The sequence below is a fragment of the Gouania willdenowi genome, chromosome 4, assembly GCF_900634775.1.
Source record: "Gouania willdenowi chromosome 4, fGouWil2.1, whole genome shotgun sequence".
NCBI lineage: Eukaryota > Metazoa > Chordata > Actinopteri > Blenniiformes > Gobiesocidae > Gouania > Gouania willdenowi.
In genome coordinates, this window is record NC_041047.1 from 23,256,134 (window position 1) to 23,283,647 (window position 27,514).

General features: G+C 39.3%; 3 protein-coding genes across 6 annotated transcripts; 2 read left to right on the forward strand and 1 right to left on the reverse strand.

The window, feature by feature from the left end:
• Positions 1–585: 585 nt before the first annotated feature.
• Positions 586–8,519, forward strand: LOC114462178 (mucin-17). 3 transcript variants are annotated; one of them, XM_028444869.1, is made up of 8 exons: positions 586–723; positions 794–857; positions 4,615–4,667; positions 4,790–4,823; positions 4,915–4,940; positions 5,020–5,095; positions 5,173–6,542; positions 6,708–8,519. In XM_028444869.1, the coding sequence occupies exons 1-8, from the start codon at positions 646–648 to the stop codon at positions 7,545–7,547; spliced, it is 2,541 nt and encodes an 846-aa protein (XP_028300670.1). In that variant the 5' UTR covers positions 586–645; the 3' UTR covers positions 7,548–8,519. The 3 variants fall into 3 exon arrangements, with proteins under 3 accessions (XP_028300670.1, XP_028300668.1, XP_028300669.1); XM_028444867.1 differs by having other exon boundaries at positions 5,173–8,519; XM_028444868.1 differs by having other exon boundaries at positions 5,023–5,095; positions 5,173–8,519.
• Positions 8,520–8,879: 360 nt separating this feature from the next.
• On the reverse strand, positions 8,880–22,449 carry ppat (phosphoribosyl pyrophosphate amidotransferase). The gene is made up of 11 exons (XM_028444835.1): positions 21,906–22,449; positions 14,430–14,496; positions 14,062–14,268; positions 13,318–13,430; positions 13,087–13,232; positions 12,928–13,000; positions 12,698–12,849; positions 12,480–12,607; positions 12,177–12,398; positions 9,400–9,520; positions 8,880–9,316 (listed from the first exon to the last, which is right to left on the reverse strand). Exons 1-11 carry the CDS (start codon positions 22,031–22,033, stop codon positions 9,141–9,143), a joined length of 1,533 nt encoding a protein of 510 aa, XP_028300636.1. The 5' UTR covers positions 22,034–22,449; the 3' UTR covers positions 8,880–9,140.
• Positions 15,135–27,503, forward strand: paics (phosphoribosylaminoimidazole carboxylase, phosphoribosylaminoimidazole succinocarboxamide synthetase). 2 transcript variants are annotated; one of them, XM_028444832.1, is made up of 15 exons: positions 15,135–15,487; positions 15,580–16,050; positions 16,121–16,180; positions 16,259–16,828; positions 17,839–17,910; positions 18,183–18,337; positions 22,649–22,691; positions 22,772–22,969; positions 24,756–24,934; positions 25,010–25,189; positions 25,290–25,403; positions 25,481–25,564; positions 26,700–26,880; positions 26,944–27,102; positions 27,186–27,503. In XM_028444832.1, the coding sequence occupies exons 1-15, from the start codon at positions 15,367–15,369 to the stop codon at positions 27,350–27,352; spliced, it is 2,754 nt and encodes a 917-aa protein (XP_028300633.1). In that variant the 5' UTR covers positions 15,135–15,366; the 3' UTR covers positions 27,353–27,503. The 2 variants fall into 2 exon arrangements, with proteins under 2 accessions (XP_028300633.1, XP_028300635.1); XM_028444834.1 differs by lacking the exons at positions 15,135–15,487; positions 15,580–16,050; positions 16,121–16,180; ... (1 more) ...; positions 17,839–17,910; positions 18,183–18,337 and adding an exon at positions 22,490–22,564.
• Positions 27,504–27,514: the final 11 nt, after the last annotated feature.

A 27,514-nucleotide genomic window follows, 5' to 3' on the forward strand; every position in this document is an offset into this window, starting at 1 on the left:
CTGGAACTGAATAAAAAGTGACATAAAAAAATAAAAAATAAATAAATAAAAATAAAATCACATCACGTATATATATATATATATATATATATATATATATATATATATAGATATATATATATATATATATATATATATATATATATTAATAAAAATAAACATAAATTTTTATTCAATTTCAGTGATAATAGTTATATATTATATATCACTAAATTTACGAGCAACTTTTATGAAAAAAAAAACGTTATTTGAGTGAGTTTTTCAAACACATTCCCGATGTAGTTAAGTAAAATTCTCAAATTCTCATGAAAGCGTTGCACTTTGTCTTGCAAGTATGTACGTCTTTAATTTAGATCATTTAAGCTTTTTTACATCTTGCCGCGTGAAGAGAATTTAAACAAGATTAAATAAATAAAACAAATACGAAATTTATAACGTCAGATTAATTAATATAAATGAATACTACAATTTAAAAAAAATAAAATTCGATATGCTGTTTTTAGCTACAATAGGTCGAGTCTCTGCTTTCCCAGTGTCCGTGAAAGCTCCACTTCCGTCGTTGTCCAATCACGTTGCTCGGGGCAGGTTTGAACCAGAGGCGCCTGTGTGGAGCTGTAGCTGTAACAGTCCGATCAACCAGACACCATGGACGAGGCTTTTCTGGAGAGTTGCCGGGTCAACAACAAGATCTACAAAGAGTCACTGGACAGAATCATAGACAAGGTGTGTTCAATGAAGACTTTGGTTGTGTTAAACGAGGCACAAAAGGCTGATCATGCTGCTTTCTCTACAGTACTCCAAGTTCCAGGACCTCGGCGAAGAGTTTGCAGTGGACCTCAACTGTATCCACCCCAGACGTAAGTCCACATGTGTTTGTGTCATTGTGACCCGTCAGAGAGAGAAAGGAGGGAATGCTTGTTTTTAATATATCCTTTAATAACAAACAGGAAGTAAATCAACACTAATAATGAGTCAACATGAGAAAACATGACCTACATGTGACAGCAATTTTTCGTTTCAAACCAAAAAAAAAAAAAAAGTAGTTGCAAGAAAAACAAAGCACTATTAACAAATAATTGCACAAAAGACACCAAAAATTAGGGATGTAATGATTCACTCAACTCCCGATACGATTCGATTCACGATACGATTCCCTCACGATTTATTTTACAAAATGGGACTGTAGACAAATTTTTTTTTTTGGGGAAAATACTGTACTATTTTCCTTTTATTTTTCATTGTCAAAAGAATTCCTTGATAAACTATTCAAAACAATGCAATTTAACTAAAAATAAATCTTGAATGAAATAAATAAAGGAATAATACAAATAAAAATTAAGCCTATTAATTTAAATTCTGGTTCTAAAATAAACAATGCAAAACTGCATAATAGTTCTTTTTCTTTTAAAAGTGCAACTGAAAATGTATTTTGTGCCTTAACAATTGGGCTTTAAAAAAAAAAAAACCGTGATTGCACTAATTTACGTCATATTTGTTTGGACCAGCAGAGGGCGCTGGTGATACAGTGGTCGGTTGGCATGCAGATATCTTGCAGTGAAGAAGATAAGCTATGCTAGCAGACAGAGCTAATAGAAAAACGTGACTTTTACAGATATTCAAGTAATATTACAGATATTCTTTCGGTGCTAAAGTGGTAATGAATCATTTATTAACATATTTAAGAGTAGAAGGCAGCCAGAAAGAAAGTATTAACAGACTCCGCCCGCCGCCTACACTTGTGGATAGCGCCCTCTGCTGGTTAAAAAAGTACTGCGATTCAATTTTCAGAAAATCGATATCAACCGTGATACCTATGAATCGATTTTTAACTGCCTTACGATTAATCGTTACATCCCTACCAAAAATACATAAATTAACTCCAAAAACATACAACCACTAAAACTATGCCCAAAAGTATACAAAAGAACAACAAATAAACAGAATTTTACAACAAATAACATATGACCGCTACAAATATGCACAAAGATAACAGAAAAATATACAAAACACACACACAAAAAAAAAAAGCATTTGTTCTTTCCTGTATTGAAGCTCGGATTGGTCATTAATGTTGATATTGTGGCCCTCGGTTCAGACAATTCCATTTTTGTGGCCCCCGCTAGGGCTGGGCGATATATCGAATATACTCGATATATCGCAGCTTGTAGTCTGTGCGGTGTTGAAAATGACCATACCGTTAAACTCGCGGACTTTTTTTTTTTTTTCTTTTTTTTGAAATGTCATCTTAATGACAACATGCACAAAAGGGCACCATTTGTTTTAAAATATTGTAGTGGCATTATGTACAAAAAGTGCACTTTAATTTTGTGTTTTGAAATGCCATGTGAGTTGCATCCTGCACTAATGTCTTGTTTTGAAATGTCTCTGTGACAATTTTGCACAGAACGTGCACTTTCTGTTGACAATTTTATGTTTGAGCCACTCACTGTTTAATAAATACAGTTATGTCAACTTTGACTTAGTTGTGATATCCCCTTTTTTGCATGAAAGTTTAAAATTGGCATATATTAATGCAGTATGATCAAGAATGTTTTAATGTAGACATATAGAATCATCATACTGGTGTGATTTTGTGCATCAAAGTGTTAATTCAAGGGTAATGCAAAATATCGAGATATATATCGTGTATCGTGACATGGCCTAAAAATATCGCGGTATTTATAAAAGGCCATATCGCCCAGCCCTGCCTTTTCCTGCAGTAGTTGATATGGGATAAACATTTTTATTATGGTTCTAAACATTTGCTTTTAATCACATGTTTTTACAATATGTAAGTTTTTATTGGTTAAAGGTGTACAATTAAAGTGTACATCAGTAAGCGATGTTTCTGAATTACTGATTTATCACTTTGTGACTTGATCATTGCAATAGATTAGTTCTTCTAATAAGAAACTTTATCACAGTGGGGCCGCAAAAATGTGATTGTCTCTGATTCGAGGGCCACTTTATCAACATTCATGTCAGCATTTAGAAAGATGACAAATCTGAGCATTAATACAGGAAAGAACAAAGGGTTCAAGATGAGTGTGTTATCTTTTATTCATTTACTTTTATTTTAGTCATTTTGTGTGTTCTTGTTGTTTTAATCCATGTACCCATCGTTCTTTCGGTATTCCGTTTTGAAACCAAATCAAAATAACAAATAAACAGTGTGGTTATTTTGTTTTACTGATTTAAGACTTAAACAGAAATACAGAAAAACCAGATAAGCAGCGTGTTTTTTTTTTTTTTTTTTTTTTTTTTTAAACTTGTTCTGTTTGTGTGACGGGAAAATTAGAGCGAGAACCAAAGTCCGCTGCACTTCCCTGCCCAGGTCCTGGACCAGGTCTCCACACACAATAGAACTGTTTAGGAATTATTTCAGCATTTATTTTGCACGTTACAAATACCACTAACAGCAGCCGTCAACACACACAGAAGTTGATCTCAAGAAACGAGGAGCACCAGTAGATTCATTACACCACCTCTGGTTCCACATATTATTGGAGTCATTTTGTATTTTCCTTTTTGTATAATTTTTGTTGAATTTCTACATTTGTGTTTCTTGTTTGTCTTAATATACAGTATTTATATTCTTTCCAACTTATTCACTTTTGGTTTTGCTACAGTGATATGCATCCCTTTAGCCTCATTCAGAGGGACAGAGTTTAAAAAGTTCTGTTTCCTCCCTCCCTTGTTATTCCACGTTTTGTAAAAACAAAGTTAGTTCCATACAGGCGAGTTGGATTTTGCCCACGTTGGCAGTTGACGTCCCAGACATAATACACGCCCCCTAGAATGTGAGCTCCTCCTTCTTCAACTATAACAAACACTGCAGTTTAATATAGAATATATATTGTACTTTATTGGCATATATGTAAATGCAAACTGCACTACTGGACGCCCAAAGTGCACTACTTTTTCTGCTGCCAATCGTGTTGGGAGTCACTGCTCGGAGCCACAGACCCATTGTTTACACACATCAGCTGTTAGCACTCTGTGCTAATGCTACACTAGTCTATACAGCGAGACCCGACATCGCTTGTGAACTGAGGAGGAAATGATGAGTATGTTTAGGGATCAGTGACACAGATATCGGGATGTATCGTGGATGACATTTCTTGCAATATATTGATTATTGCTGCATCGTGATACGATTGTTATCATGGGCAAAATATCGTGACAGTATCGTGAGGTACCTGGCCATACCCAGCCCGAGCCACCATCAGGCCCAACTTTTAAATGTTTGTATGAACTGCCAATGACCTTGTGGGACTACCCCGTCTTCCACACTGCAGGAATAATTAGTTGTAAACAGTTTCAGTTATCAGCACGAATCATACATACTTTTATTGAAGTGCAAACAATTCAAGTTCACTTCAGTAAGTTTTTACTGTCAGTATATGGTGGGAACAACTGAGGGCGGGGACAAAAACTTATCTTCTCCATGTTCAGTCGTGTGGTTTACAGACAGCAGCACTTTGGTCAGGCTCACTCATATTTTCAAAATGCCCGACTTCCACTGTGATTTCATCACTTTGTTTCAGATCTACAGATCTGTACTGTACTCAGTTTTTTTTTTTCCTCTTTTCTTTACTTTTTTTCATGATGAAGAACTTCATAAACGATTGAAGAAGGTAGAAAATACCCTGTGTGACACATCAAAGGTCTGTGCCTTGGTCATCATTCATGTCTAAATCTAACCACAGTCAACACTATGATCGACTGCTGTGGATGTGTCAGTGATGGTTTAACCTAAACTACTGCTTTAATCCTGTCTTCTCCATAGATCCTGACGGATTTGGAAGAGACATCGGACAGCTGTAAGCTTTCAATCACTTGAGATTTTACATGCTGCGTTTTATTTAATTAAATAATTTTATGCCATGTTTACATTTTTTTTGTCAACTTCAGCACAAGACAACACAAGTGGTTCTCAGGTATGCCTATAATAAATGCCAAACCTTTGTATAAGTACAAATGCCAAGCAATGCATCTGTTAATCAGAGCGTTTTTCAGCAGCTGGACGCCACACTTGAAGATGGGGAGATGTATGAAAGTGTGTCTTTCAGTCCCGATCCTGCAGATGTTTCTGGTAACTGGAGCTTTTTATCACTATATATGACAAACTACAGAGCATTGTGGTCATTTTTCCGTCTCTGTCTCTTACAGAGATGTCAGGACATCAAACCCTGTTGTCTTTAAGCTCATTGGAAGATAGTCAGAAAGGTTTTCCAGATGTTGAGCTCCAGCTGCCCGAGGAGCAGAATGAGGAGCTCCAAATGTCCCTGAGCAGTAACGGCAGCTCTTTAATGGACATCTATCCCAGCATGATCAACAGGATTGAGCAGGCCTGGCATCGGCAGCACGTCTCCCTCACGGCCAACGCCGTATTGAGGAGGTACCGCAGGTGGAGGAAGCAGTTGAATAAGAGCACTCTCAACAACTCCTCTGTGGTTTCCAGCACATCAAGTACTAACAAAAACCCGAAAGAGATCAATAACAAAAACAGTCGGCTCAGAAACCCCAGTGGCCCTGTGATAAGGAGTGCTGCAAAAGAGTCTCTGTTAAAGGCTGTGACTGTTATACCTTGTAAGCAGAGTCCAAAAAAGCAGTGCCGCCCCATCACTGTGATGGACTTCTCTGATTCTGACATCTCTATGAATGAGACTGTTACAGTGTCTGAGCAGTCTCCCCCTGACCAGAACCAGAGCTACATCCAGGAGCATGACACTAAGAGTTCTTTCAGGACAAAATGCAGGTTTCCTAGTTTCTCCAGCCCCTCACAAAAGCTCTCTGAGTCTGGACCATCAACGAGTCCAAAAAAGCAGTGCTGCCCCATCACTGTGATGGACTTCTCTGATTCTGACATCTCTCTGAATGAGACCTTTTCAGTGTCTGAGCGGTCTCTCCCTGACCAGAACCAGAGCTACATCCAGGAACATAATACTAAGAGTCCTTTCAGGACAAAATGGCGGTTTTCCAGTTTCTCCAGCCCCTCGCATAATCTCTCTGGACCATCAAAGGCTCCTGAGATCTCTCTGAACGAGACCATTACGGTGTCTGAGCAGTCTCTCCCTGACCAGAACCAGAGCTACATCCAGGATATCTTGTATACAGCTAGTCCTACACACCCTGTCCGCTCGACTGCTAAAGCATCCATGAGTCCAATGCTCAAGTATAAAAGACTCCAGCCTTTATCACAGACTGCAGACATCCCCACTGTAAGGAGGAGCTCTCCTGTAAGACAGAGTCCACTCAAAGTCCAGTTGATGACCAGCCACAACCAATCACCTCACAAGTTTAATAAAACTCCCGTCGTAGATGTAATGGAACATGATAATAAGAGTTCTTTCAGGACAAAATGCAGGTTTCCTAGTTTCTCCAGCCCCTCACAAAAGCTCTCTGAGTCTGGACCATCAACGAGTCCAAAAAAGCAGTGCTGCCCCATCACTGTGATGGACTTCTCTGATTCTGACATCTCTCTGAATGAGACCTTTGCAGTGTCTGAGCGGTCTCCCCCTGACCAGAACCAGAGCTACATCCAGGAACATAATACTAAGAGTCCTTTCAGGACAAAATGGCGGTTTTCCAGTTTCTCCAGCCCCTCGCATAATCTCTCTGGACCATCAAAGGCTCCTGAGATCTCTCTGAACGAGACCATTACGGTGTCTGAGCAGTCTCTCCCTGACCAGAACCAGAGCTACATCCAGGATATCTTGTATACAGCTAGTCCTACACACCCTGCTAAAGCATCCATGAGTCCAATGCTCAAGTTTAAAAGACTCCAGTCTTTATCACAGAGTGCAAGGGACTCCATGTGCACATCAGACATCCCCTCTGTTAGAAGGAGCTCTCCTGTAAGACAGAGTCCACTCAAAGTCCAATTGATCACCAGCCTCAGCCAATCACCTCACATGTTGAGTAAGATTCCTGTCGTAGATGTAATGGGACATGATACCAAGAGTCCTTTAAGGACAAAATGGCAGTTTTCAAGTTTCTCCTGCCCCTCACAAAAGCTCTCTGACCCATCAAAGATTCCAACTCCAAACTCCCAGAGAGTCTTTTCCCCACAGCGTCCCAGAGCCCACAGCAGACGCCACCTGTCCTTTGACTCCACCCAGCCCTTGGCCCCTCTTTCACCCCAACAAGTGGATTCTGAGTTCAGACGGGTTTTCCAGAAGTTTGTTTGCCTGAACAAACATGCTCCATCTCAGACTCATGCTTGCAGCCTCTGTGCTAGTAATCATTCGTCCTCAGTCCTGGCAGCTCTGGCCTTGTCCCCACACTGCTCCAACCAGAGGAAGCGCTACAGAGGGGTCGAACCGGGCACTGACCCCCAGTCCAAACGTTTAAGAGTGAAACGCAGCATGCATTCACCAGGATCCAAACGGCTCGAAAATGAAAACCTGCGCCGCTGTCTCTATCCTGCTCGACCACCTCGTGGGACCTTACCTTGTTTCTCCAGTGATAATGGAAGGTCTCATGCCTTCACCCCACGGAGATTTTTAGACCACTTGAAACTCTACAAAAACTCCTATGGATAATCACCTGCAGATTGAGTGTTTGACCAGGGTGAGTGCCAACAAACCCCATTAAAAATATAAAATGCCAATAGAGGCATGGTTGTGATAAGCAAATCATTTACGCCATGCACTCTGTGTAATATTAAAACTAGCACTGCATCAACGTCAAGAATAGTGGTTAAAATATTGCACGTTTCAGATTTATTTTTATTATTAGATAAAATCATAGTGTATGCCTTATAGATCAATGAATCAAACAATTACTTCAAAAAGAAAGGAAAAGGTTAAAATTGTCACTTAAGTTAATTTTCATCTCCACCCTAGACACACATTTTTTGAACATTGCATTATGGGATGTGGAGTTCTATTAACGGATCCATGATTTTTTTTTTTTTTTTTTTTACTTTATTCTGACAGAATTTTGGCAGCGAAATAAAACAAAAATGGTCCTCGGTTGTTTTTTTGCCAGACAAGAACAGTGATTAGCTTGACACCGTGATATCAGAAAAAGTACAAACAATTTTATGCACTCGTTTCTGCAATTCCACATCCCACAATGCAGTGTGAAAATGTCAACAGTAGTGTTCAGAGTAGAGAATAAAACAAACTAGAGTGGCACTTAACTTTCTTTTTCAAGTAAATTGTGTTGATTCATTGATCTGAGGCGTACACTATGATTTTATCTAATAAAAAAATATCAGGTAGCAGCTTTAAATACCCAAAGAAAAAGAAGTTTTACCACAAGTTTTTGATCTGTAGGAAAATGCAACTATTATACAAAAACTTGTAATACTCTCCTAAGCACATACTGCCTAAATTTATAGTTTGCCTTGTATGAAGTTTACTTTGAAGTGCAGTGCTGCATTTGGTTTTTGAAGTTGTGGAATTCTAGGATTGTTCTGTTGATAATCACCAAAACCGTCCTCGTTGTGCAGGAAATGAACAGATCGTGTATTCATCACCAAGATCTACTGGAACCGTTGTCACATTGTACACCTGACGTATATAGGTGAATGCAACCATGTGTTGCTGTTTTCCTTTATTTAAGCATTTGTTTTGTTCCTTTGAAAGTATTTGCATTGTACTGTTTAAAGCAGACTGAGGCAGCTTCTCTAAGATTTGCTAATAAATTCTGCTTAACGCTTTAGTGGAGCTGCATATGTTTGGTTCGTTGTTTGAAAAGATTTCATTCTTATATATTAACAATTCTTATGCATGTCATGTGTTTAGTTTAAAGACAAACAATTAGACATTTGTTTGTAGTTCAATTTTTATTGTTGACAGTTTTATTAATGTTTAAAAATAATAAATGCAACTCAAAGTAATGTGATCATTTTTCACTTCATAAAGAAAATAAAGGCTTACTGTTCTACCAATATTCTGGAATCCTCGTTTTTACATTTATACTTTGTAACATTTGGGTAACAAAAGCAGCAGTTGAAATCTCCCACTTAGCTCTGAAAACAAAGTTATTTTTCTTCAGTGTTGAACAGAATGTCTGAAACCGGGTACAAAGCCACCAGCTGTGTAAATGTGCAGGAGAAAAAAGAAAAGAAACAAAAATCTCTTGTATGTGGTCTTGTCTGCTGTAGCTTAGCTGCCATCAGGATGCATTCACCACTCCAGCTCCACTGGGTATTTCCCAGTCAGGCAGGCGGTGCAGTGGCCCACACTGCTGCTGGATTTGTGACTGGAGCTGATCATCTTGTTCTTGTCTTGGATGGAGGCCACGCCCTCCTGGATAGCTGATACCAGGCCCTCCACTGTCAGATACTCCACGCTGTCAGCCCCTGTTCAGCAGCACACACAGATTAAATAATGAAAGGACAAATGTTGAGTAGCACCCCAAACTAATTCTCAAACAAAAACTTACCAATATAACCAGCAATGTCCTTGAACTCTGGCTTATTGGCAATGAGCTCTTCTTTGGTGGGAATATTGATACCCATGTAACAAGGGAACCGGATAGGTGGGGATGCTACTCGAATGTGAACCTGTTACAGACAAAACACACTGTAAAAGTTCTGGGAATTGATTTATGTCAATTTTCTGTGTGTTAGGAAATCTGGCTTTAAAAACCCACATATTTCTTATCTTAATGTTATTCCAAGAACAGGTCATTTCTGCTCTGATGGTAGACTTTCCTTATTGTCATTTACAGTAAACACACACACACCCTCGGTGCACATATCCAAATTCAATAATTATGAGAAAGTGAAATTAAATATTTAAGGCTTTAACCATTTGACCAACATTATAAAAATTATACTCCGTTCTTTTAAACTTGTTTTGTCTGATGGATAAACGAGATTTTACATCATATATTTGGTACCAACCACTGAAGCACAATGATATGATATAACATTTGTTATTCCACAGGGAAGAAAAACCCTATTAGAAATTCTTGTAATATGAATTGTGGCCCAAAGGTCACATTGATACACTGCATGAGTGGAATGTAGTCAGAAAGTAAAATACTTGATTGTGGAGATTATTTAAAAACAGCTCGTTTTAACATCTGAACTATTTATATTGTCTTTTCACCCACAAAAACACAATTTTAGCAAGTCTGAAACTACATTTACTGATTTCAGCTCACTGGTTGATGTATAGCTCCTCCTAGGGATGTATATTGAGAAGGATTTAGCAATTCCGATGCTTTATCGTTCCGTTTTTTTTTTTTTAATCAATTCCCAAATAGACTGAAAAACAAGTAGTACATGAGAACAGAAAAGAACACAACCTGGTTTATTAAAAAAATAAATCAGGTTTATTCATATAAATCTTAATTATTCACAGCTGAGAATAAACAATATTCAAATTAATAAAATAAGTCCACAAGTCAAGTGGCGATTGGCTTAGGATAATAAATTAACCTAATTTTTATCATTATCACACATTAGTAAGTACATTTTATTTATATAACACCTTTCATAGATAAAAATCACAAAGTGCTTTACAGTAAAAACAGTGCTTCTCAAAAAAGAATAAACAGTGATTTACAAAGATACAAAACAGTCCTTCAAAATAAGGAAAAAGCAAATACAATGTCAACACCAAGTTAATAAAAGAGGATAATTAAAAGCTTGTCTGTATTAAAGTGTCTTTAGCTGCATTTTAAAGGACGCAATGGCGTCAGTGCAGCTTAGAACCAGTGGCAGAGAGTTGGTTCATTTTACCTGCTGTGCTAGTGCTAGCACTGGTGCTGCTAAAGTGAAACCTATCAGCTCCACTGGCATATCGGAGTATAATGCCCTGTTTTGTGGCAAAATGTTTGGACATATTGGTTGTAGTGTCGCCTTTGTCGCAGAGATCTCTCTAGCAGGAATTACAGGTGACAAGTAAACAAACCCCCAACAGACATAATGGGAAAAATACTTGATGAAAAGAAAGGCGGAGAGACGGAGATAATCAAACAAACAAAAAAGAAAGCTAAGACAGGGAAATATGGCGAAGCTTACTGTATGTAGCGCTTGGTTTCAGTGTGACTATGGTAGGAGACAAGGACAGACTGCTGTGTTTACCGTGTTTAAACATGTTGGCAGTGGTCAGCATAAAGCCAAATAAATTAAGGCGTCACATAAAGACGTTACACCCCGATCATGCTGAAAAGCCGCTTGAGTTTTTTTTCAGCGAAAACGTGCCGAATATTGCCAACAATCATCCCGCTTTGTGAATGCTACGTTAGTAAACCAGCGAGCACAAAATGAAAACAATCCCTCTGTCCAATGACACTGTCACCAGACGTATAAATTATCTTCAAGAACAGCTGGTAGATGAACTCAAAGACAAATTTGTTGCCAACAATTTGATGAAGCAACTGACAGCAACACAGACTATTTATTGCTTATGTAACTCCCTGTGTTAGGATCTAAGTTTTTGTCAATCAGCACAAATTGTTTTATTCATTTTTGTTTTGTAGGTTAAAGTGTTTTATATATTGTGCTCCTGAGTTAATGTTGCTGGTTAATTTGAATTTATTATTATTTATTGAGTTTATTTAATTTTTTTAGTATCCAATGGTTCAAGTCGGTCAAAATTACCTGTAGCACATGTATATATCCATCATTTATCTTTTATATTTATTATTATTGTTATAGTGTTTCCGGTTTGTTTGTTTTTTATAAATCAATTGTATAACTGTACATGGAGAATAAAACTGTTTATCATTTAAATAAGGATTAAGTACTAATATTTTTTTATTTCAGGCAAACTGATGCACTTTAAATCTTTTATGTTACAGAGCAAAAAATTTTAAAGTTATTCTTTGATGTAAGTTGATTCATATTTCTTTCTTTTATGTTTTCTTTAATGTTAATAGGGATACAATGTTATGCAGAGGTGTACTTATAACAGTTACATGAATAAATTATACTATTTATAATTGCTGCAGAGAGTGGGGGGCACAAAATATTTTTTTCTTCCTGGGGGGGGGGGGGGGGGGGGGGGGTGGGGCGTAACAATAAAAAAATTGAGAAGCACTGCTGTAATGTAAGAATTTGTAATATTGTATTAAAATGATACGAGTCCTCAATAAAATATATGGCAAAAAGAAAATAAATGCTTGTAAAGCAAGATTTGTAACATTTCCAGTGATATTTTAACTCCTCATTGCAAATGAAATCTAAGTGCCTCATACTTTGACCGTACCTCTGTAGCACCAGCCTCCTTCAGCAGTCTGATGATGGGTGAGATGGTGTTGCCCCTGACAATGGAGTCATCGATAAGCACCACCCGTTTCCCAGCAAAGTTATCAGTCAACACTCCAAACTTCTTGGCCACACCCAGCTGCCTCAGGCGGGTGTTTGGCTGAATGAAGGTCCGACCCACGTAGCGGTTCTTACACAAAACCTCAATGTATGGAATCCCAGACTGTAAAACAAGAAAACGCATCCATTGAGTGGCGGGGGGAGGATTCTTAAGCACTATATGTGCAGGTATCTTGGTAACGACCTGCTGAGAGTAGCCCAATGCTGCCGGGGTTGCTGACTCAGGGACTGTGCTGACGATGTCTGCATTAGTTGGAGCCTCAATAGCTAACTGCCGACCACAGCGTTGTCTCACAGTATAGACCATCTGTCCTGCAAGACGTCAACTATTTAGTGATGCCAAATAAACCAAATGTGCTTTAAGAGCAAAACAACTGTCCAATCCAGAATTATGATTTATACCTTCAAAAATAGAGTCTGGTCGGGCAAAGTAAACATATTCAAAGATGCAAAAGGCAGGGAGATCTCCCTCAGGTCGGGGAACAACGGTCAGAGACTTGACACCGTGTTTGGATATTTGCACTATCTCCCCTGGTAGGACCTCTCTGTAATACCTGAGAATCAAAACATTGCATCCCTGTGAAGTAGCAGATTGAACCTAAAACACTAGAAAAGGTGTTAAAAAGACTCACTTTGCACCAATTGACTGAAAACTGCACGACTCAGATGACACAACCCAGCCCTCTGTGTCCACTTCTTCCCCACCTGGTTCAGGGCGACCCAGTCAGACCAACATGACAAAAAGTCCACATGCACTGAACACTGGTCCTGCTCTACACATGTATACATACCTCTGCTGTGCAGCCTTGAAATGGGAACAATCCGCCCTATGCAGAGGGGGCGGTTTCCATAGGGGTCCCGCACTGCATAAATAACGTCTTTGAACATAACCAGCAGGGAATACGAAGTAGGTGTTGCTGTCATAAGATTTTTAATTCTGCAACACAAAACAAAAAAAAAAATTCAGATGAGAATGAAATAAAGAATGTTAATTTCAAAAAGCAGCAAGTGTTAGTGCTGACCTGGCAACCCAGTCAGGGGAGTCCAGCTCCTCCATTGGAGGCGTCAGAGCCAGCAGCTGGATGATGAGCTCACTGTCAGAGCTGGTGGAGAGGCCGACTCCATGACGCATCACCTGCACAACACACGCACAATATATCAGAGAACATTACATTAGCTCAGTGGTTCCTAAACTTTTTCTTTTGTGCCCCCCTTTGAAGAATGAAAAACTCTCAGGGCCCCCATTGAGACAATTTTTTTTTATTTAAAAAAAAAAAAAGAAGTTACTTTTAATCAAAATGGACTATTCTTCAAATTTCATAAAAATAACAAAATCAGCAATCACGTGTTAGAACAGAAATACAGCTCTTTGTTAATAATAATGAAAAAAAAAAAAGAAAAAAAAACATTTCCATTTTTTATGCTCATGGTTCAGCCAGGCGTTTCTATTGTGCCCACCATTCCCCCTGTCATGTTTGAATGCATTACTTTTATCAAATCAATGTGCAATGATGCAGCCAGCCATAACTGTATCTAAATATCCTACATTCAAATTAATCAGCAGAACTTTAAATTAATGCATTGTCAAAGGAAACAGAATATTTCATGTTTTCTTAAAATAATTTACAAGGGCCTAAAACACTTTGCAAAACCATTTTCATAAACTACACTTAAATACAACTCAACTAAAGAGCTGAATAGAATCGTTAATGCCCCCCCCCCCTTTTTTTTTTTTTTTTTTTTATTAAGCTGAGGTTTGTCCTCACCTTCTTCCTCAGGGCCTGTGAGTTAACCAGCTCCCCGTTGTGTGCCACAGCGATCTTGCCATGCAGCGTGTCCACCACAAATGGCTGGCAGTTCTGCAGCTCTGAGATCCCAGTGGTTGAATAACGTGTGTGACAAATACCGAGGTTACCGTTTCGCAGTTTCACGAGTGCCTCAGGAGGAAATGCAGTGCTCACTAATCCCATGCCCTTGAAAAGTGACAGTGAAGAATACAAACATTTTTACCACAGCACACGTGATGCAAATTTCAATTTTGTGCTCATAGGACAAATATTCATAAATGAAAATCAGCAGCAGGTATAGGTTAAATGTTACAATGTAGTATTAATGCAATGAACATTAATGTTACCTTGTGTGCTGCGTACGTGGGGGGATTGGCTCCACTGCTAGTTACAATTCCAGCACTTTCCTGCCCCCTAAGCACACACAAACAAGTAGAGTGTGAAATGTGACATTACCATGTGAAAGGAGTAAAACCAGATCAAGATGTGGCTTCTACGTGAATCAACTGGTTTAAACGTTTCCATCTGTGGTGGTATGAACCCTGGGGCAAAGCTGACTGCCTCAAAGAGAGCAGAGCAACAGAAGTGGAGAAAGTAGTCATTATAACGCGCACACGCACACGCACACGCACACGCACACGCACACGCACACGCACACGCACACGCACACGCGCACACACACACACGCACGCACACACACACACACACACACACACACACACACACACACACACACACACACACACACACACACACACACACACACACACACACACACACACACACTTTCCTCCCTTTACCAAGCTGCTTCTCAGATTACTGCTAGCACCGCCCCCTTGTTCTAAGCCATTGGTGAGGCAGCTTTTATGCATGGAGGCGTTACTTTCAGGCTTAACCGCCTGGTTTCCAAGGGAACTAGGCAGTGAAAACACAGGACTTGAGAAGGGGAGGCAGGAAACGGGGAAGAGGGGGGGGGGGCGGCACTGAAAGCATTTCCAGGTCGCCTTAAACATGGAGAGAGGAGGCAGAAAGACAAAGGGAAGGTGATAAGGAAGTAGTGGAGGACACAGCCTTGGTGGGGGGCAGTGGGTGGAGGGAGAGCTGCAGGCTCTGGTTTCAGTGTGGGATGAGGTTGGAGTTGAGCACGCAGAAGAGAGCAGAGCCACATATGAGCTGATATCTGAGCGTCTGAGGAGGCTCAGCGTTGTGCGGAGCTGGAGGGAGTGTAGGGCAAAATGCAAGAGCCTGGGACTGCAGAGCACTAAGCCTGATGTTGCAGCAGACATGGCAGCCAGCATCCAGACAATGGACACAAGGACAGTGAAGGGCTGGAAGGCAGAGGTGGAAGGTGTGGGTGATCAGAAAGGAGTCTACAATCCCCCAGTCACTTTCCCAACACAGAAAGGTAAATGTAGAAAACACCGTAGCACTGACATTCAGCTTTGTTCTCCAATCCAACATTAAAACCAATATTCATTTTTTACTTTTTTTGTGCAGCTATCTACAACCCAAGCGTGGTGGAGGAGGGAGGCCGTCATTGGACAGATGATGAGGTGCGAGCCCTGTTGTGTGTCTGGGCAAACAAGCGAATTCGCAAGCGCTTAAAAAGTACGCTCCGCAACAAGCCCATATTTCAAGAGATGGCTCGCCGAATGGAGCAAAAGTTTGGCGTCGTACGCAACTGGAAGCAATGTAGAACCAAATACAAAAACTTAAAATATGACTACAAGTCAGCTAAGAACGCTCATGCTGCAGGGGGAAGGGATGCAGGAGGTCCAGGGAAATACATGAAGTTCTTTGAAGAGGTTGAGTGTATTCTGCTGGACCAAGGCCTGGAAAATGGAGCAATTGACATGCAGCGGAGATTTTATAGTGGAGATATCGAGGTGGGGAAACTACAGAGTCCAACAGGCCATACAGGACCTCTGATGACCTCAAAGAGAGAGGCTGTGATCGAAATTCAAGATGGTATGTTTCAAAAGATAAGCTCAATAAGAATGATTTCAATGCATAATCTTATTTACATTTTGATTTTCAGAAGACATCATTGATTATCATGATATTGATGAAAATAATGAAGCCAAGCCATTAACTTCAGGTATGTAAAGATAAATCTCTTAAGCCTTTTGTAGAGTGTAATATTTCTCATGAGGGTTTCCATGTTATCCGTTTCCAGTTGCAGACCCGACCAGCTCAGACCATTTACAGGTGGTCACTGTGTCCGATACGGGTCGAAACTGGAGTGACCAGGAGGTTCAAGCACTGGTCCATGTTTGGTCTGATGACCACATTCGTCGGCAGCTGGAGAGCTCGACGAGGAAGAGGGATATCTTTGTTCAGATCTCCAGCAAGTTGATGCAGCTTGGTATCGAGCGCGACTGGAAGCAGTGTCACACCAAGTACAAAAACCTCAAGTACCTGTACCGCTCCCTTCAAAGGGGTAAGACAGACGACTTCGACCCGAGACGCATCATGAGGTTCTACGACCAAGTGGACGCCATCATGAACATGGACTCTGTAGGGGCCTCAGTGGATGATACAGGAGCTGTGGACTCTAGAGTTTCAGAGGGACTTTCAGGCATTGAAGCTTTTCGGGAGAATCACTATGCAGAGCCACATGTGGCAATGCTGGATTCAGCCATGGTGGAAGCGACTTGTCTGAATTTGGTTTCTTCATCAGTTCATGATCACACGGGGCCTAAAACCATCGAGGAGGATCCATTGGATGTTAACTACAGAATGAACTGTGAGATCACTATTCGCTTTTTTCACTGGGCAGATACTTTCTGAAAATGGGTGCAACTCCCTCTGTCACGAATTGATGGATTACAAATAAGGAAAAAATAATAAGGAAATTCTCTTTCCCCATTCGGATTATTGGAACTTCTGATTCGATTACAGACCGAGTTTTGATTATTAATGATTATCAATTCAAATCTGGATTGTTGCTAATTATTACTGTTCCATTTAACATCAGTCCAAAGTTGAATTCTTTGACTTCTCTTTTGAGCAACACCTCACAGCACTTTCAATATTGTAAGATGTAATGTAAATGTCCAAATTAGGAGGACTCACTTGGCTTGTATGAAAAATGGAAATTATTTAACTTTGGAAATTTAAGTATCGACTCATAATCACCCAATAATAAAATCGTGATTAATCAATTTTTTAATCTCTTCTAATATAAGTTATGCACGTCTAATCACAAACAGCTCCTGTTTATGGTTGCTAAATCTGACATTCTAATACTAAAACGAGCAAATCTACTAAAATGTTTAGGAAAGCTGTTGTAATCGACTTGAAACTTGCTACTACTTTCAGATCAAAGTAATATTGTACTGTATTGATCTTCTACAAGTGGTCTCATTGTTCAGCAGAATATAAATTATTCACAGAAGGATTCTAATGTTATAAAAATGATGGATTTAAACATGCATGATATTTATTTCTAAAATAAGTTAAAACACTGCTTTAACGCCATTAATAAACATTTTGGTAGGCATTATCTAGCTCAAAATTAAGTTTTGTTATCAAAATTTTGAACAATCATTTCTATCCTTTTATAGAAATAAAAAGCACTAGGAGTTATTGTGCATATTTTTAGGCAAAAAACTAAAATACTGTCTTGTAGCTCACTTTTCCTTTTTAAAGATCTGTTTCCATTCCCTCAAACCTTTTTTAAAAAAAACTGACGACAAAAACATTCTGATTTGAGAACTCATCTGCATCTTTCAAACTCCTCTACACTATATGCAGGTAAAACTGGAGCAGAAAAGAGGGAGTCTTATTCAACAAACAGAGGAATGAAGAGGAAGGCTGTGGATCAAGGTCAGTTATCAATATGCAGGTCACATGATGTGCACGACTGACTGAACCCTTTCCATCCTAGTCCCATGACTTCTGGCAGTGCTCCATTATTAAATTATCGTTAAAGACATGCTTGTAGCTGCTAATGAATGGTGGAACGCATTGTTCGCTAGTTTGTTTAACTGAACATCTTACGAAGAACATGTCCAACTTCCCACTATGTGAGGAAAATGTATTTCACTGAAGCAAATAGTTCAATCTGTCTTAAAACCTGCCTTTGTTCTGATTTTCAGACTTAATCCAGACACCCGCCAAAAAAAAGGTCCCTGTCCACAATGTAGGCACAGCCACAAAGTCCCAGTGCAAAGAAGAACCAGAGCACACCCCAATAATAATGATCAACTCAGTTTGTTCCATGGCTTCAACTCTGCCTGCTCCTGTCAGGGAGGTAATGCCAAAATCTCATTTCACAACAATGTCTCACCAAAAAACCAATAATGTATGTGTTACTGTAAGAAGTTTAACATAATTAGGGATGTCCTAATACAACTTTTTCACTTCTGATACGATACCGATATTGCAGCCTTGAGCAGTGATGTTGCTAGGTACGCGTCCTGCGTCCCTGACGCTTAAAAATCTAAAATGACGCATTAAATCCACTATCCATGCATCCCAGGGACGCACCTCATTTTTCCCATGAAAAATGACACATCGTGAACAAGAATTTATGTTTAAAATCACAGTAACTATCAAACCGTCAGCGCACCCCTTTATGCTAGTTTAGCCGAATACAACAACAACTAGCCAGTTAACTAGCTGCTTACAATACACCACAAACATATCTGCATCATTTTATTTTCCCCAACAGACTTTGCACTGTGTTAGTTAAGTTAAATTTTTGTGCTATAAGTTTCATAGTGATTGACTCAGTTCATTTGATTTAGTTGATGTTCAGACAAGAAGATTTTGGTGACAACTTATTCTGCCATGGTGATGAGAATGTTTTTTTTGTGTTAAAATCAGCACTTTTATTGATAATTTATTTTTGTACAACAGACACCATTTTGTTTTCATTTGAATTGTATTTGTTTAATTTCAGATACATGTCATACATACATGAATATATCTGCTAATTATAGCCATATCATACCACCATTAAAAGAGTTCACACTACAATTTAAGAAATAGAAGAAATACATTTTTTTTATTGGGAACCCATTGAATTTCCCAGAGACCCACTCAAATCACCACCTGTGGGTCCCGGGAACTCACTCCATTGAAAACCTATCAACATCACTGCTTGAGTATTGGCTGTTTTCGGATATCGGTCCAATGACAGCCAGAAAACGAATATCGGATTTTATCGGACTGCATCTAAAATCACCAATATAAGCTTTCCGATAAAATGTTCCGCTCCAGCACCTCCATCCATAGGTGACTGTGGTTCACACTTTAACCTATTGTTGCTGACTATTGTTCTCTGTTTGAGTAACATCACTTGATCAAACCTTTCCTAACATTCCACACTACAAAATAAGTAATAAAAGAATGTATGATTAATGTTGATATAGTATCGGATCAATATTGGTATCGGCCAATACACAAGGCTGCAATATCGATATCATATTGGAAGTGAAAAAGTTGTATCGGGACATCTCTACTGATTATCTGTGATCGTGGAAAACAGGCCTCGTGTTTTGAAAGGAAGAAAGCAAACCGAAACATTTTTTAAATATAAAGTCTTGCCCCAACATGACAGAAAAACCTTCAAGGTATGTTTTGGGATAATGTCTAATGAGCAAACAGACAAATATGTCCAATGTCGTGTCGAGTGATCATTTTATCCTGTGATTGAAAAGGAATGCAGAGCTTCATCTGAAGTGTCTTTTTAATGTGTTAAGTCTATAATAACTCAATTTCTTTAAATACACATTTTGCTTTATCCAAAAATACAAATAATAAATGTATTTAAAGTCTTGGTCTTAAACTCTATATGTAAAAAGTACAGAGCCACAGACATGATATGTTACAAAACATAAACTGTTGCCACGAAATATCATTTTGTGTGCACGAAACACTACTTTGTGGGCACAAAGTAAGTATAATATATTAAGTATGATTGTTTTTTCTCATTGGTGCAGGTTTGATAAGTTGAAGACATACTGTTATATTGTTTCATCACGTTATACAGATAAATGTAAAATACAATAAGAACACAGGGTTGACCATGTGCGAGAACTAGGGATGCACCAAATATTGCAAAAAAAAAAAAACCCCAACATTCGGCCTTCGGTTTAGTGAGTTAAAAGCAAGGCCGAATAGTAGCGTGTGACGCAATGCTTTTTTGTTAAAAGCAAAGGCTACTGTAATGTTTAAGAAATGTCATAATATTCAATAAACATTTACTTTCTCTAAAAAACGTCTAAAAATGTATTCTAGGCTATTTATGCGCTATTTTAAAAAATAGTGAAAAACCGCATTTGATATTTGGTATTCGGCCAAGCATTTAAATTTTATTCGGCTTCGGCCTCAAATTTTCCTTTCGGTGAATCCCTAGCGAGAACACGTAACTTCCTTTTTACAACAAGCTGCGATGAGTTCACAATTCAGGATTAAATTTGCTAATGCTAAATGCTACTTTGCCACTTTGGGCTTTTTCTCCTATAAAAGGACAGCATGTGTGAGTGAGTTCTGGTGTGTGGCTCGTGTAGGGGAAGGGCTGGGTTAGGATGCACTAGGGCTGCACTATTATGGCCAAAATTATAATCACGATTATTTTGATCAATATTGTAATTCCGATTATAATCACAATTATTTATCACGTTAGGGAAAAAAATCTGTTGTACTTTTAAACCAACAATATGTGCACAGTTTACAGTGCAAAATGAAGCTTTAAATAACTATACTAAACATAATTAAAATGAATAAATAACCCAAAAATGTTAAATGTAGAAAAGACTAACTGAATAAATACACTAATATAGAGCGCAGAGCCCATATTTTCAAGGCTGTTGCTATTGGTCCAGACCTCAGACAAACCGAACTATAGTTCCTTCACTTCCTGTGCGCATGCGTCTGCATGCGTAGTAAGCCGAATGCCGGTAGTTCCGTCACTGCCGTACCTGTGTCCTTCTAGCTATCCTTCCTTAAGTTTTATTTTAGTCCTAACCCTAACCCAGGAAATACCCTAAAATGTTTCTTTTTTTCCATCAATGTATTTTTAAAGGTGGAATTTGTCTAGCGCCTTAGACCAGTCGGTCAACCTGACATGGTGGTAACACAGGCACATTACGCTAGAAAAGGTCCGGCAGCGATGGAACTGCGCATGCGCACAGGAAGTGCCAGAACTATGGTCAGGTTTGTCTGAGGTCCGGCTCTAGACACTTTGTATTTTAAATGTGAATATAGCCGACAAGCGGGCTAATTTAATTGTGACAAAGATCGTGATCACGATTCAAATTAAATTAATTGTGCAGCCCTATGACGCACTCGGTAATCCATCCAACTGTGCTTTTAAAGCTGTTCTGAGAAGTAGTAAAAGCAGTGACTCCTAAAACAAAATAAATTGTGTAAATATATATATATAAAATAAATATTGATATAGGCGATATTGTAATTTTCTATTAAGCCAAAATTAGAAAACTCGATATATCTTGAATCTCGATGTATCGCAGAGTTTCAGATTTTTGGTTTGCATAAACAGGGCCACATTGCCCTATAAAGCGGACGCGTTTGGTCCGCGGTCCTCAAATTTGACAACCCCTCAACATGCACCGTGACCAAGCCTGGTCGGGTCAGACATGAGTCTGTAATGGCAGGTGAAAAGTCGAGACACTGGATCACATTAGTATTAGGAATAAATAACCAGTCGTGAACTTCTTCTTGTTTGGCGCTTAATGAGTTCTCGAATTGAGTCACTTTGAAAGTAATTTTCCCAAAAGCGAGACTTCCCTCAGGTTTCGTTAACTTTAGATAAAAGCTTCCGTGCACACAATCCCGCATCTTGGGCTCCTTACCTGTGCTGTAGAGCCACCAGACCCAGAGTCAGGACCTGGGCCACCTCCAGCTGTGTAGGCCACTCTCCGGCAGCGACACACCCGAAAACTCCGCATTCTTCCCCGATACCGGACTCCTCGAACTCCATGTGGCTGCGGCCAAAGCTGTGTGTGTCTGTCCGTCCGTCTGTCTGTCTGTCTGTAGCTCCTCTTGCTAAACAGTCTCGTGCAGCACTGCAAACACTGCCCGCGTGCTTGTCCACGCGGTTGAGCTAACACGTGCCGCCACGTTAAAGAAGTTTCGTGAACAATGAAGATAAAACGCGTCTCATCACCAAAAAAAAAGCAGATAATGATCTATAGTGACAGGAGCCGCCGCTAGTGTTATCAGAAATCAATATAAACTAATTTAATCAAATGTGTTGATTGGGGGTAAAGTCACGCAGTGTGGTGCTACCATCACGTGTCATAAACGGTCCATTTTGTTTGATTTAAAAGGTGATTTGTGAGGAGGTCTTGCTGTCTAAGTGGAAAATGGAGACACTTTTAGGGGTACTTCTTCACAAAACTTTTTTGTTAAGGTTTGACGTAGAGGAACCTCCCACCCCACGTGGTACAAAATGCGCGACTGTGATTGGCTGTGTGGATTTATAGACGCTCGTGATTGGCTGTCTGAGCACGTAAGACTCGAGCAGCTTCGCTGTCTGCGTGCCGCACGCTTCTCTTCGACTACAGTGACTTACTTCATTTGTTTGGTCTCTCAGCCAGGTCCAGGACCCAGCAGAACCACCATGGCCTCCACTCCAGGTAACACATTTAATAAAGTCCGTGTCAAAAGTACAGTACAGTACAGTGTTGTGTGATTTGATTTTCTGGTGTTTTGTCAGAATTGAAAGTCGGACAGAAGCTGAATGAGGGAAAGACCAAGCAGATCTTTGAGCTCGTGGACGAGCCTGGTCTGGTTCTGGTCCAGTCCAAAGACCAGATCACTGCTGGGAATGCTGTGAGGAAGGATCAGATGGAGGGAAAAGCTGCAATTGCCAATAAAACCACGAGCTGTGTGTTCAAGCTGCTGCAGGAGGCTGGTGAGCTTTGTGTGGGTGTGTGTGTGCGTGCATGTGTTCAGTCTGTGAACGGAACTCTGCACTGGTGCTTCATCACATGTCTTCAAACATTAGAGGGCGGTCATTGTTACTTTAGTTTTCATTGGTTTTATTTTTAGGACTGGGACACTAATACGAGTCTAGCAAAATATGTACAATACTGAGAAAAATACAATTGCTTGTATTTGACCGTCTCTAAGCATACTTACCTTGGGTATGAAACATACAATACATAAGACAAAATGTTCCCCCTGGTTAATATGGAGGTAGATTTGTGTCTTTGTTCAATCAAAAATAAACATTTTCAATCAAAGAAAGTGTGTGTGATTGACTAATAAAGACACAAATGTATTACCATAATATGGCCCAAAAACTTCATTCAACAAAAAATGTTGAAATGCAATTATTTGGATCTAGAATATTTATTTTGCATGTGAATACTTTTTTATTTTTTATTTGAAATATTTATTTTTGATGGTAGTAAACTTTAATGTAATTTTTCTTTTGATTGAAGTGTTTTTTTTTTAATTATTATTAAGACACAAATCTGCCTCCATAGGTTGTATTAAAAAAAGTGCAAAAAAAAAAAAAACAAATGCAAAAAGTGCAACTCTGCTAAAATGCAAAAGAGTGCCCATTCGTGTCAGTCTAAAATTAAAACCTAGTATCATCATGACATTCTTTAAAAAATATTTATCTGTACATAAACTTTGCATAACATGTTGTTCACAATATCATGATACCACTCGTACATTGATATCTTGTGACATTTCAATATCGCATTGGTCATTTTAATCACTTTGAGTTCTGTTTGGGAAATTATACATGGCATGCCATTGTTTTTATCATAATTAATCTTCCTGCACCAAATGTATATATTAACTTAAATTGAAAATGTTCTCCAAGTTAGTGTGTGCGTGTCCCAACACAATCAATTTGAGAACCACTGTCTTTTTTTTTTTTTTTTTTTTTCTCAAAAAAAATTACTGCATACACCAGATATATATATATATAAGTGCAACTTTATTGCTGTGATTGTCCTCAAGAGTTAAAATGCATAGAACAATCCCAAAATAAAAAGTAAATGAGGCTCTGTCATTCAACTATTTCAAACTTTAACCCAGGTTTAAGCAAAAGTGCAACAGCAACTTCACAGTAGCTTAAATTTTCTGATTAAGAAATCAGATAACTACATATTTTATAACATTAAAATAAAAAAAAAGTTATAAACTCTTCCCTTAGCATCTCAGCATTATGTTTAATAACGAATTAAACATGTCTGTGGCACACACACAGCCTAATCAAAAGGTAAACAAAGAGGGGGCTGGCTCACATGGGGTGAAAAAAAAATTATATGTATTAAAAAAAAAAAAAAAAAAAAAAAACTGAAATTTGCAAAATAAAAATTGTTTTTATCTACAAAATCGGCTAAATCAATTTTTTTCTTTTAGCCCAGCCCTAATTTTACATTTATCCAATTTCCTGCTCAGGATCTTTAGAATCTTCTTTCTAGTTATTGCAATAATGACGGACGTAACAGGAAGCACATGGTGCGTCAGTGGTGGTCATGGCCATCTTATGACTTGAAGCTTTTGTAATTCAGAGATACGGGAGCTCATTGTCTTAATTTAGTTAAGGTTGACTTTTTTTTTTTTTTTTTTGGGGGGGGGGGGGGAATTTAACTATAGTCACACAGATTTGAGTTACTCTGCCTTTTGAACACTTCGCTTTAGTTAATCGTCCTCACTTGGCACTGTTTGTTATCCAGGAATCAATACGGCCTTTAAGAAGCTGCACTCGGACACGGCGTTCATCGCAGCCCATTGTGAGATGATCCCCATCGAGTGGGTGTGTCGAAGAATAGCAACAGGCTCCTTCCTGAAGAGAAACCCAGGGGTCAAAGAAGGCTTTCGCTTCTCCCCTCTTAAGATGGAGATGTTCTTCAAAGTATGTGTGGAAGCTGGTCAATGAGGTTGTTGAGTAGTTTTAGATTTGTTCTCACTGCCTACCGTGCCGTTGTAGGATGATGCCAATAACGACCCCCAGTGGTCAGAGGAGCAGCTGCTGGAGGCCAAATTCACCCTGGCTGGGCTCTCTATTGGTCAGTGTGAGGTGGATGTTATGAATCGCAGCACTGTGGCTATCTTTGAGATTCTGGAGAAGGCATGGGCCACTCAGAACTGCACCTTAGTCGACATGAAGGTAACTTTCCCGGTGCTGCCCCCTGCTGGTTCAAGCTTTTATTGAATAGTCTATTTCTACATTGTGCTTCATTTTTTTACCATCTGATAATGTCCCTTAGATTGAGTTTGGAGTGAACGTACGCACCCAGGAGATTGTTTTGGCCGACGTGATCGATAATGACTCGTGGAGGCTTTGGCCGGCTGGAGATCGCAGTCAGCAAAAAGATAAGCAGGTAGGACCTTTCAACTTTCCCAAATATTCATGCAGAAGCTTTCAACGGCATATGCAAATCTGTTCCTATTCTCGTAGGTGTACCGAGACCTTAAAGAAGTCACACCAGAGGCGATGCAGATGGTGAAGAGGAACTTTGAGTGGGTCTCTGAAAGGGTCCAGGTACACTGAACCTGCTCTCCCTATGTGATCTGTACATTCCAGTCAGGCTTTTGGTATCAGTTTTGTAAGTTAGATATATGTAGGTTTGAATTTATTTTTGGTCAGCCCTTACACTTTTTTTTTTTTTTTTTTTTTTTTTTTTTTTTTCTTTTCACATTTTTGCTTTTACGAATGTGTTTGTCAACATTTCCATTAGCCTGTATCAAGACATGCTGCTACCAGTTCAAAGTCTAAAAGGCAGAATGCTATGGGATATTTTTCTGTACGTACATTTGTGGCGTTTCGGAAGACTTTTGGCCGAATCAGGAATAATGTAGAGAATAAGTTTACATTTAGAAAATAAACTCAAAATACAATAATATGGTGATAACAGTGGAAAGTTTGCAATTAAAGTCAAATCTACGGAAACTGACTAGGGCCAATTTGCCATATACAACAACGATCTCCATCAAAACTGGCTTTAATCTGAACAGATTAGGTTTTACGTCAATATCTCTTCAAGGTCCTTAAAGATATTACAACAGCATGTTTATGAGCTAAAATATGATAGTTTTGTTATTAACCCCAACTTTGAAGCAAAGTTTAACACCATCGATTCACGGTATCTTGTAGACGACCACAATCTGCTGTTTATTGTCATTTGGTGACTTGGCCCTAGTCAACTTCTGTAGCTTCGACTTCATTAGCCAATTTTTGACTTTTTCACCATATTGTATTTTGAGTTAATTTTCGAATGTTCAACTTCTCAAAATTTCAACTTTATTCTTGACTGGCCCTAATCTGCTTCCGTATAAAGTGAAATAGAATACTGAGTGCTTTTTAATATAGTAGCTGCAATTGACACCATGTGGCTTGCATGCAGTACCTTAAGTGCCCACATGTTAAAGTGGTTTCAAACTGCAGTCCTGTAGGACTCCAATGTCTGTTCTTAATTACATTTGTAGTGAGTCGCTTCAATACATTTCCATCAAGGTCACACTCAGTAATTCATGTGTTGAGCTTGATGACTTTAATGTTGCAAAAAACAAGGTTAACATGGTGACAGCATCTGTTTATTGGTCATTTGTATCTCTGGAAGCATTTTCAGAAAATGTTTTGTTTTTAAATACAATAACGTTGCACCTTGTATGTGTAGCTGCTCCTGGAGCCTCAGGCCAGTGGCAGGGTGGTGGTTTTGATGGGCTCCACCTCAGACATGGCTCACTGTGAAAAAATCAGGAAGGCTTGTACATCCTTTGGGATTCCGTGCATCCTACGAGTCACGTCGGCACACAAGGGTCCAGACGAGACCCTCCGCATCAAAGCCCAATATGAAGGTGGGTTAGATCAGATTTACATTCACTGGAAAGAGATTCTCACATTGGGTTTGTGTTCTTTAGGTGACGGCACTCCAACAGTGTTTGTGGCTGTCGCTGGCAGAAGTAATGGTCTTGGACCTGTGATGTCAGGAAACACGGCTTATCCAGTTATCAACTGCCCACCTATTACTCCAGACTGGGGGGCGCAGGATGTCTGGTCGTCCCTCCGCATGCCAAGTGGTAAATGCAGTGAACCAAACCTAAATGTGGTCAGGTTTTAGTATTTTCTCCAAAAGTAACTTTAATTTTTGACCTTCCTGCAGGTCTCGGCTGTTCCACGATTCTGTCTCCTGAAGCTGCTGCTCAGTTCGCCGCCCAAATCTTTGGGCTGACCAACCACGTGGTGTGGTGCAAGCTGAGGGCCTCCATGCTCAACACATGGGTGTCACTTAAGCTGGCTGACCAGAAGTTACAGGCCTGCACCATATGAGCTCGCTTCAGGGAGTGTTTAACTCTGCTAACTCTTTTTGCTTTACTCTACTCACAATGAACATCTGATTGAAAACTAATGTTTCTGACGCATACTTGCATCATTCCAATAATATAGAGAAGAATTAAAACATTGAAAGTTTGTGCCGTGAGTTTGGTCTAA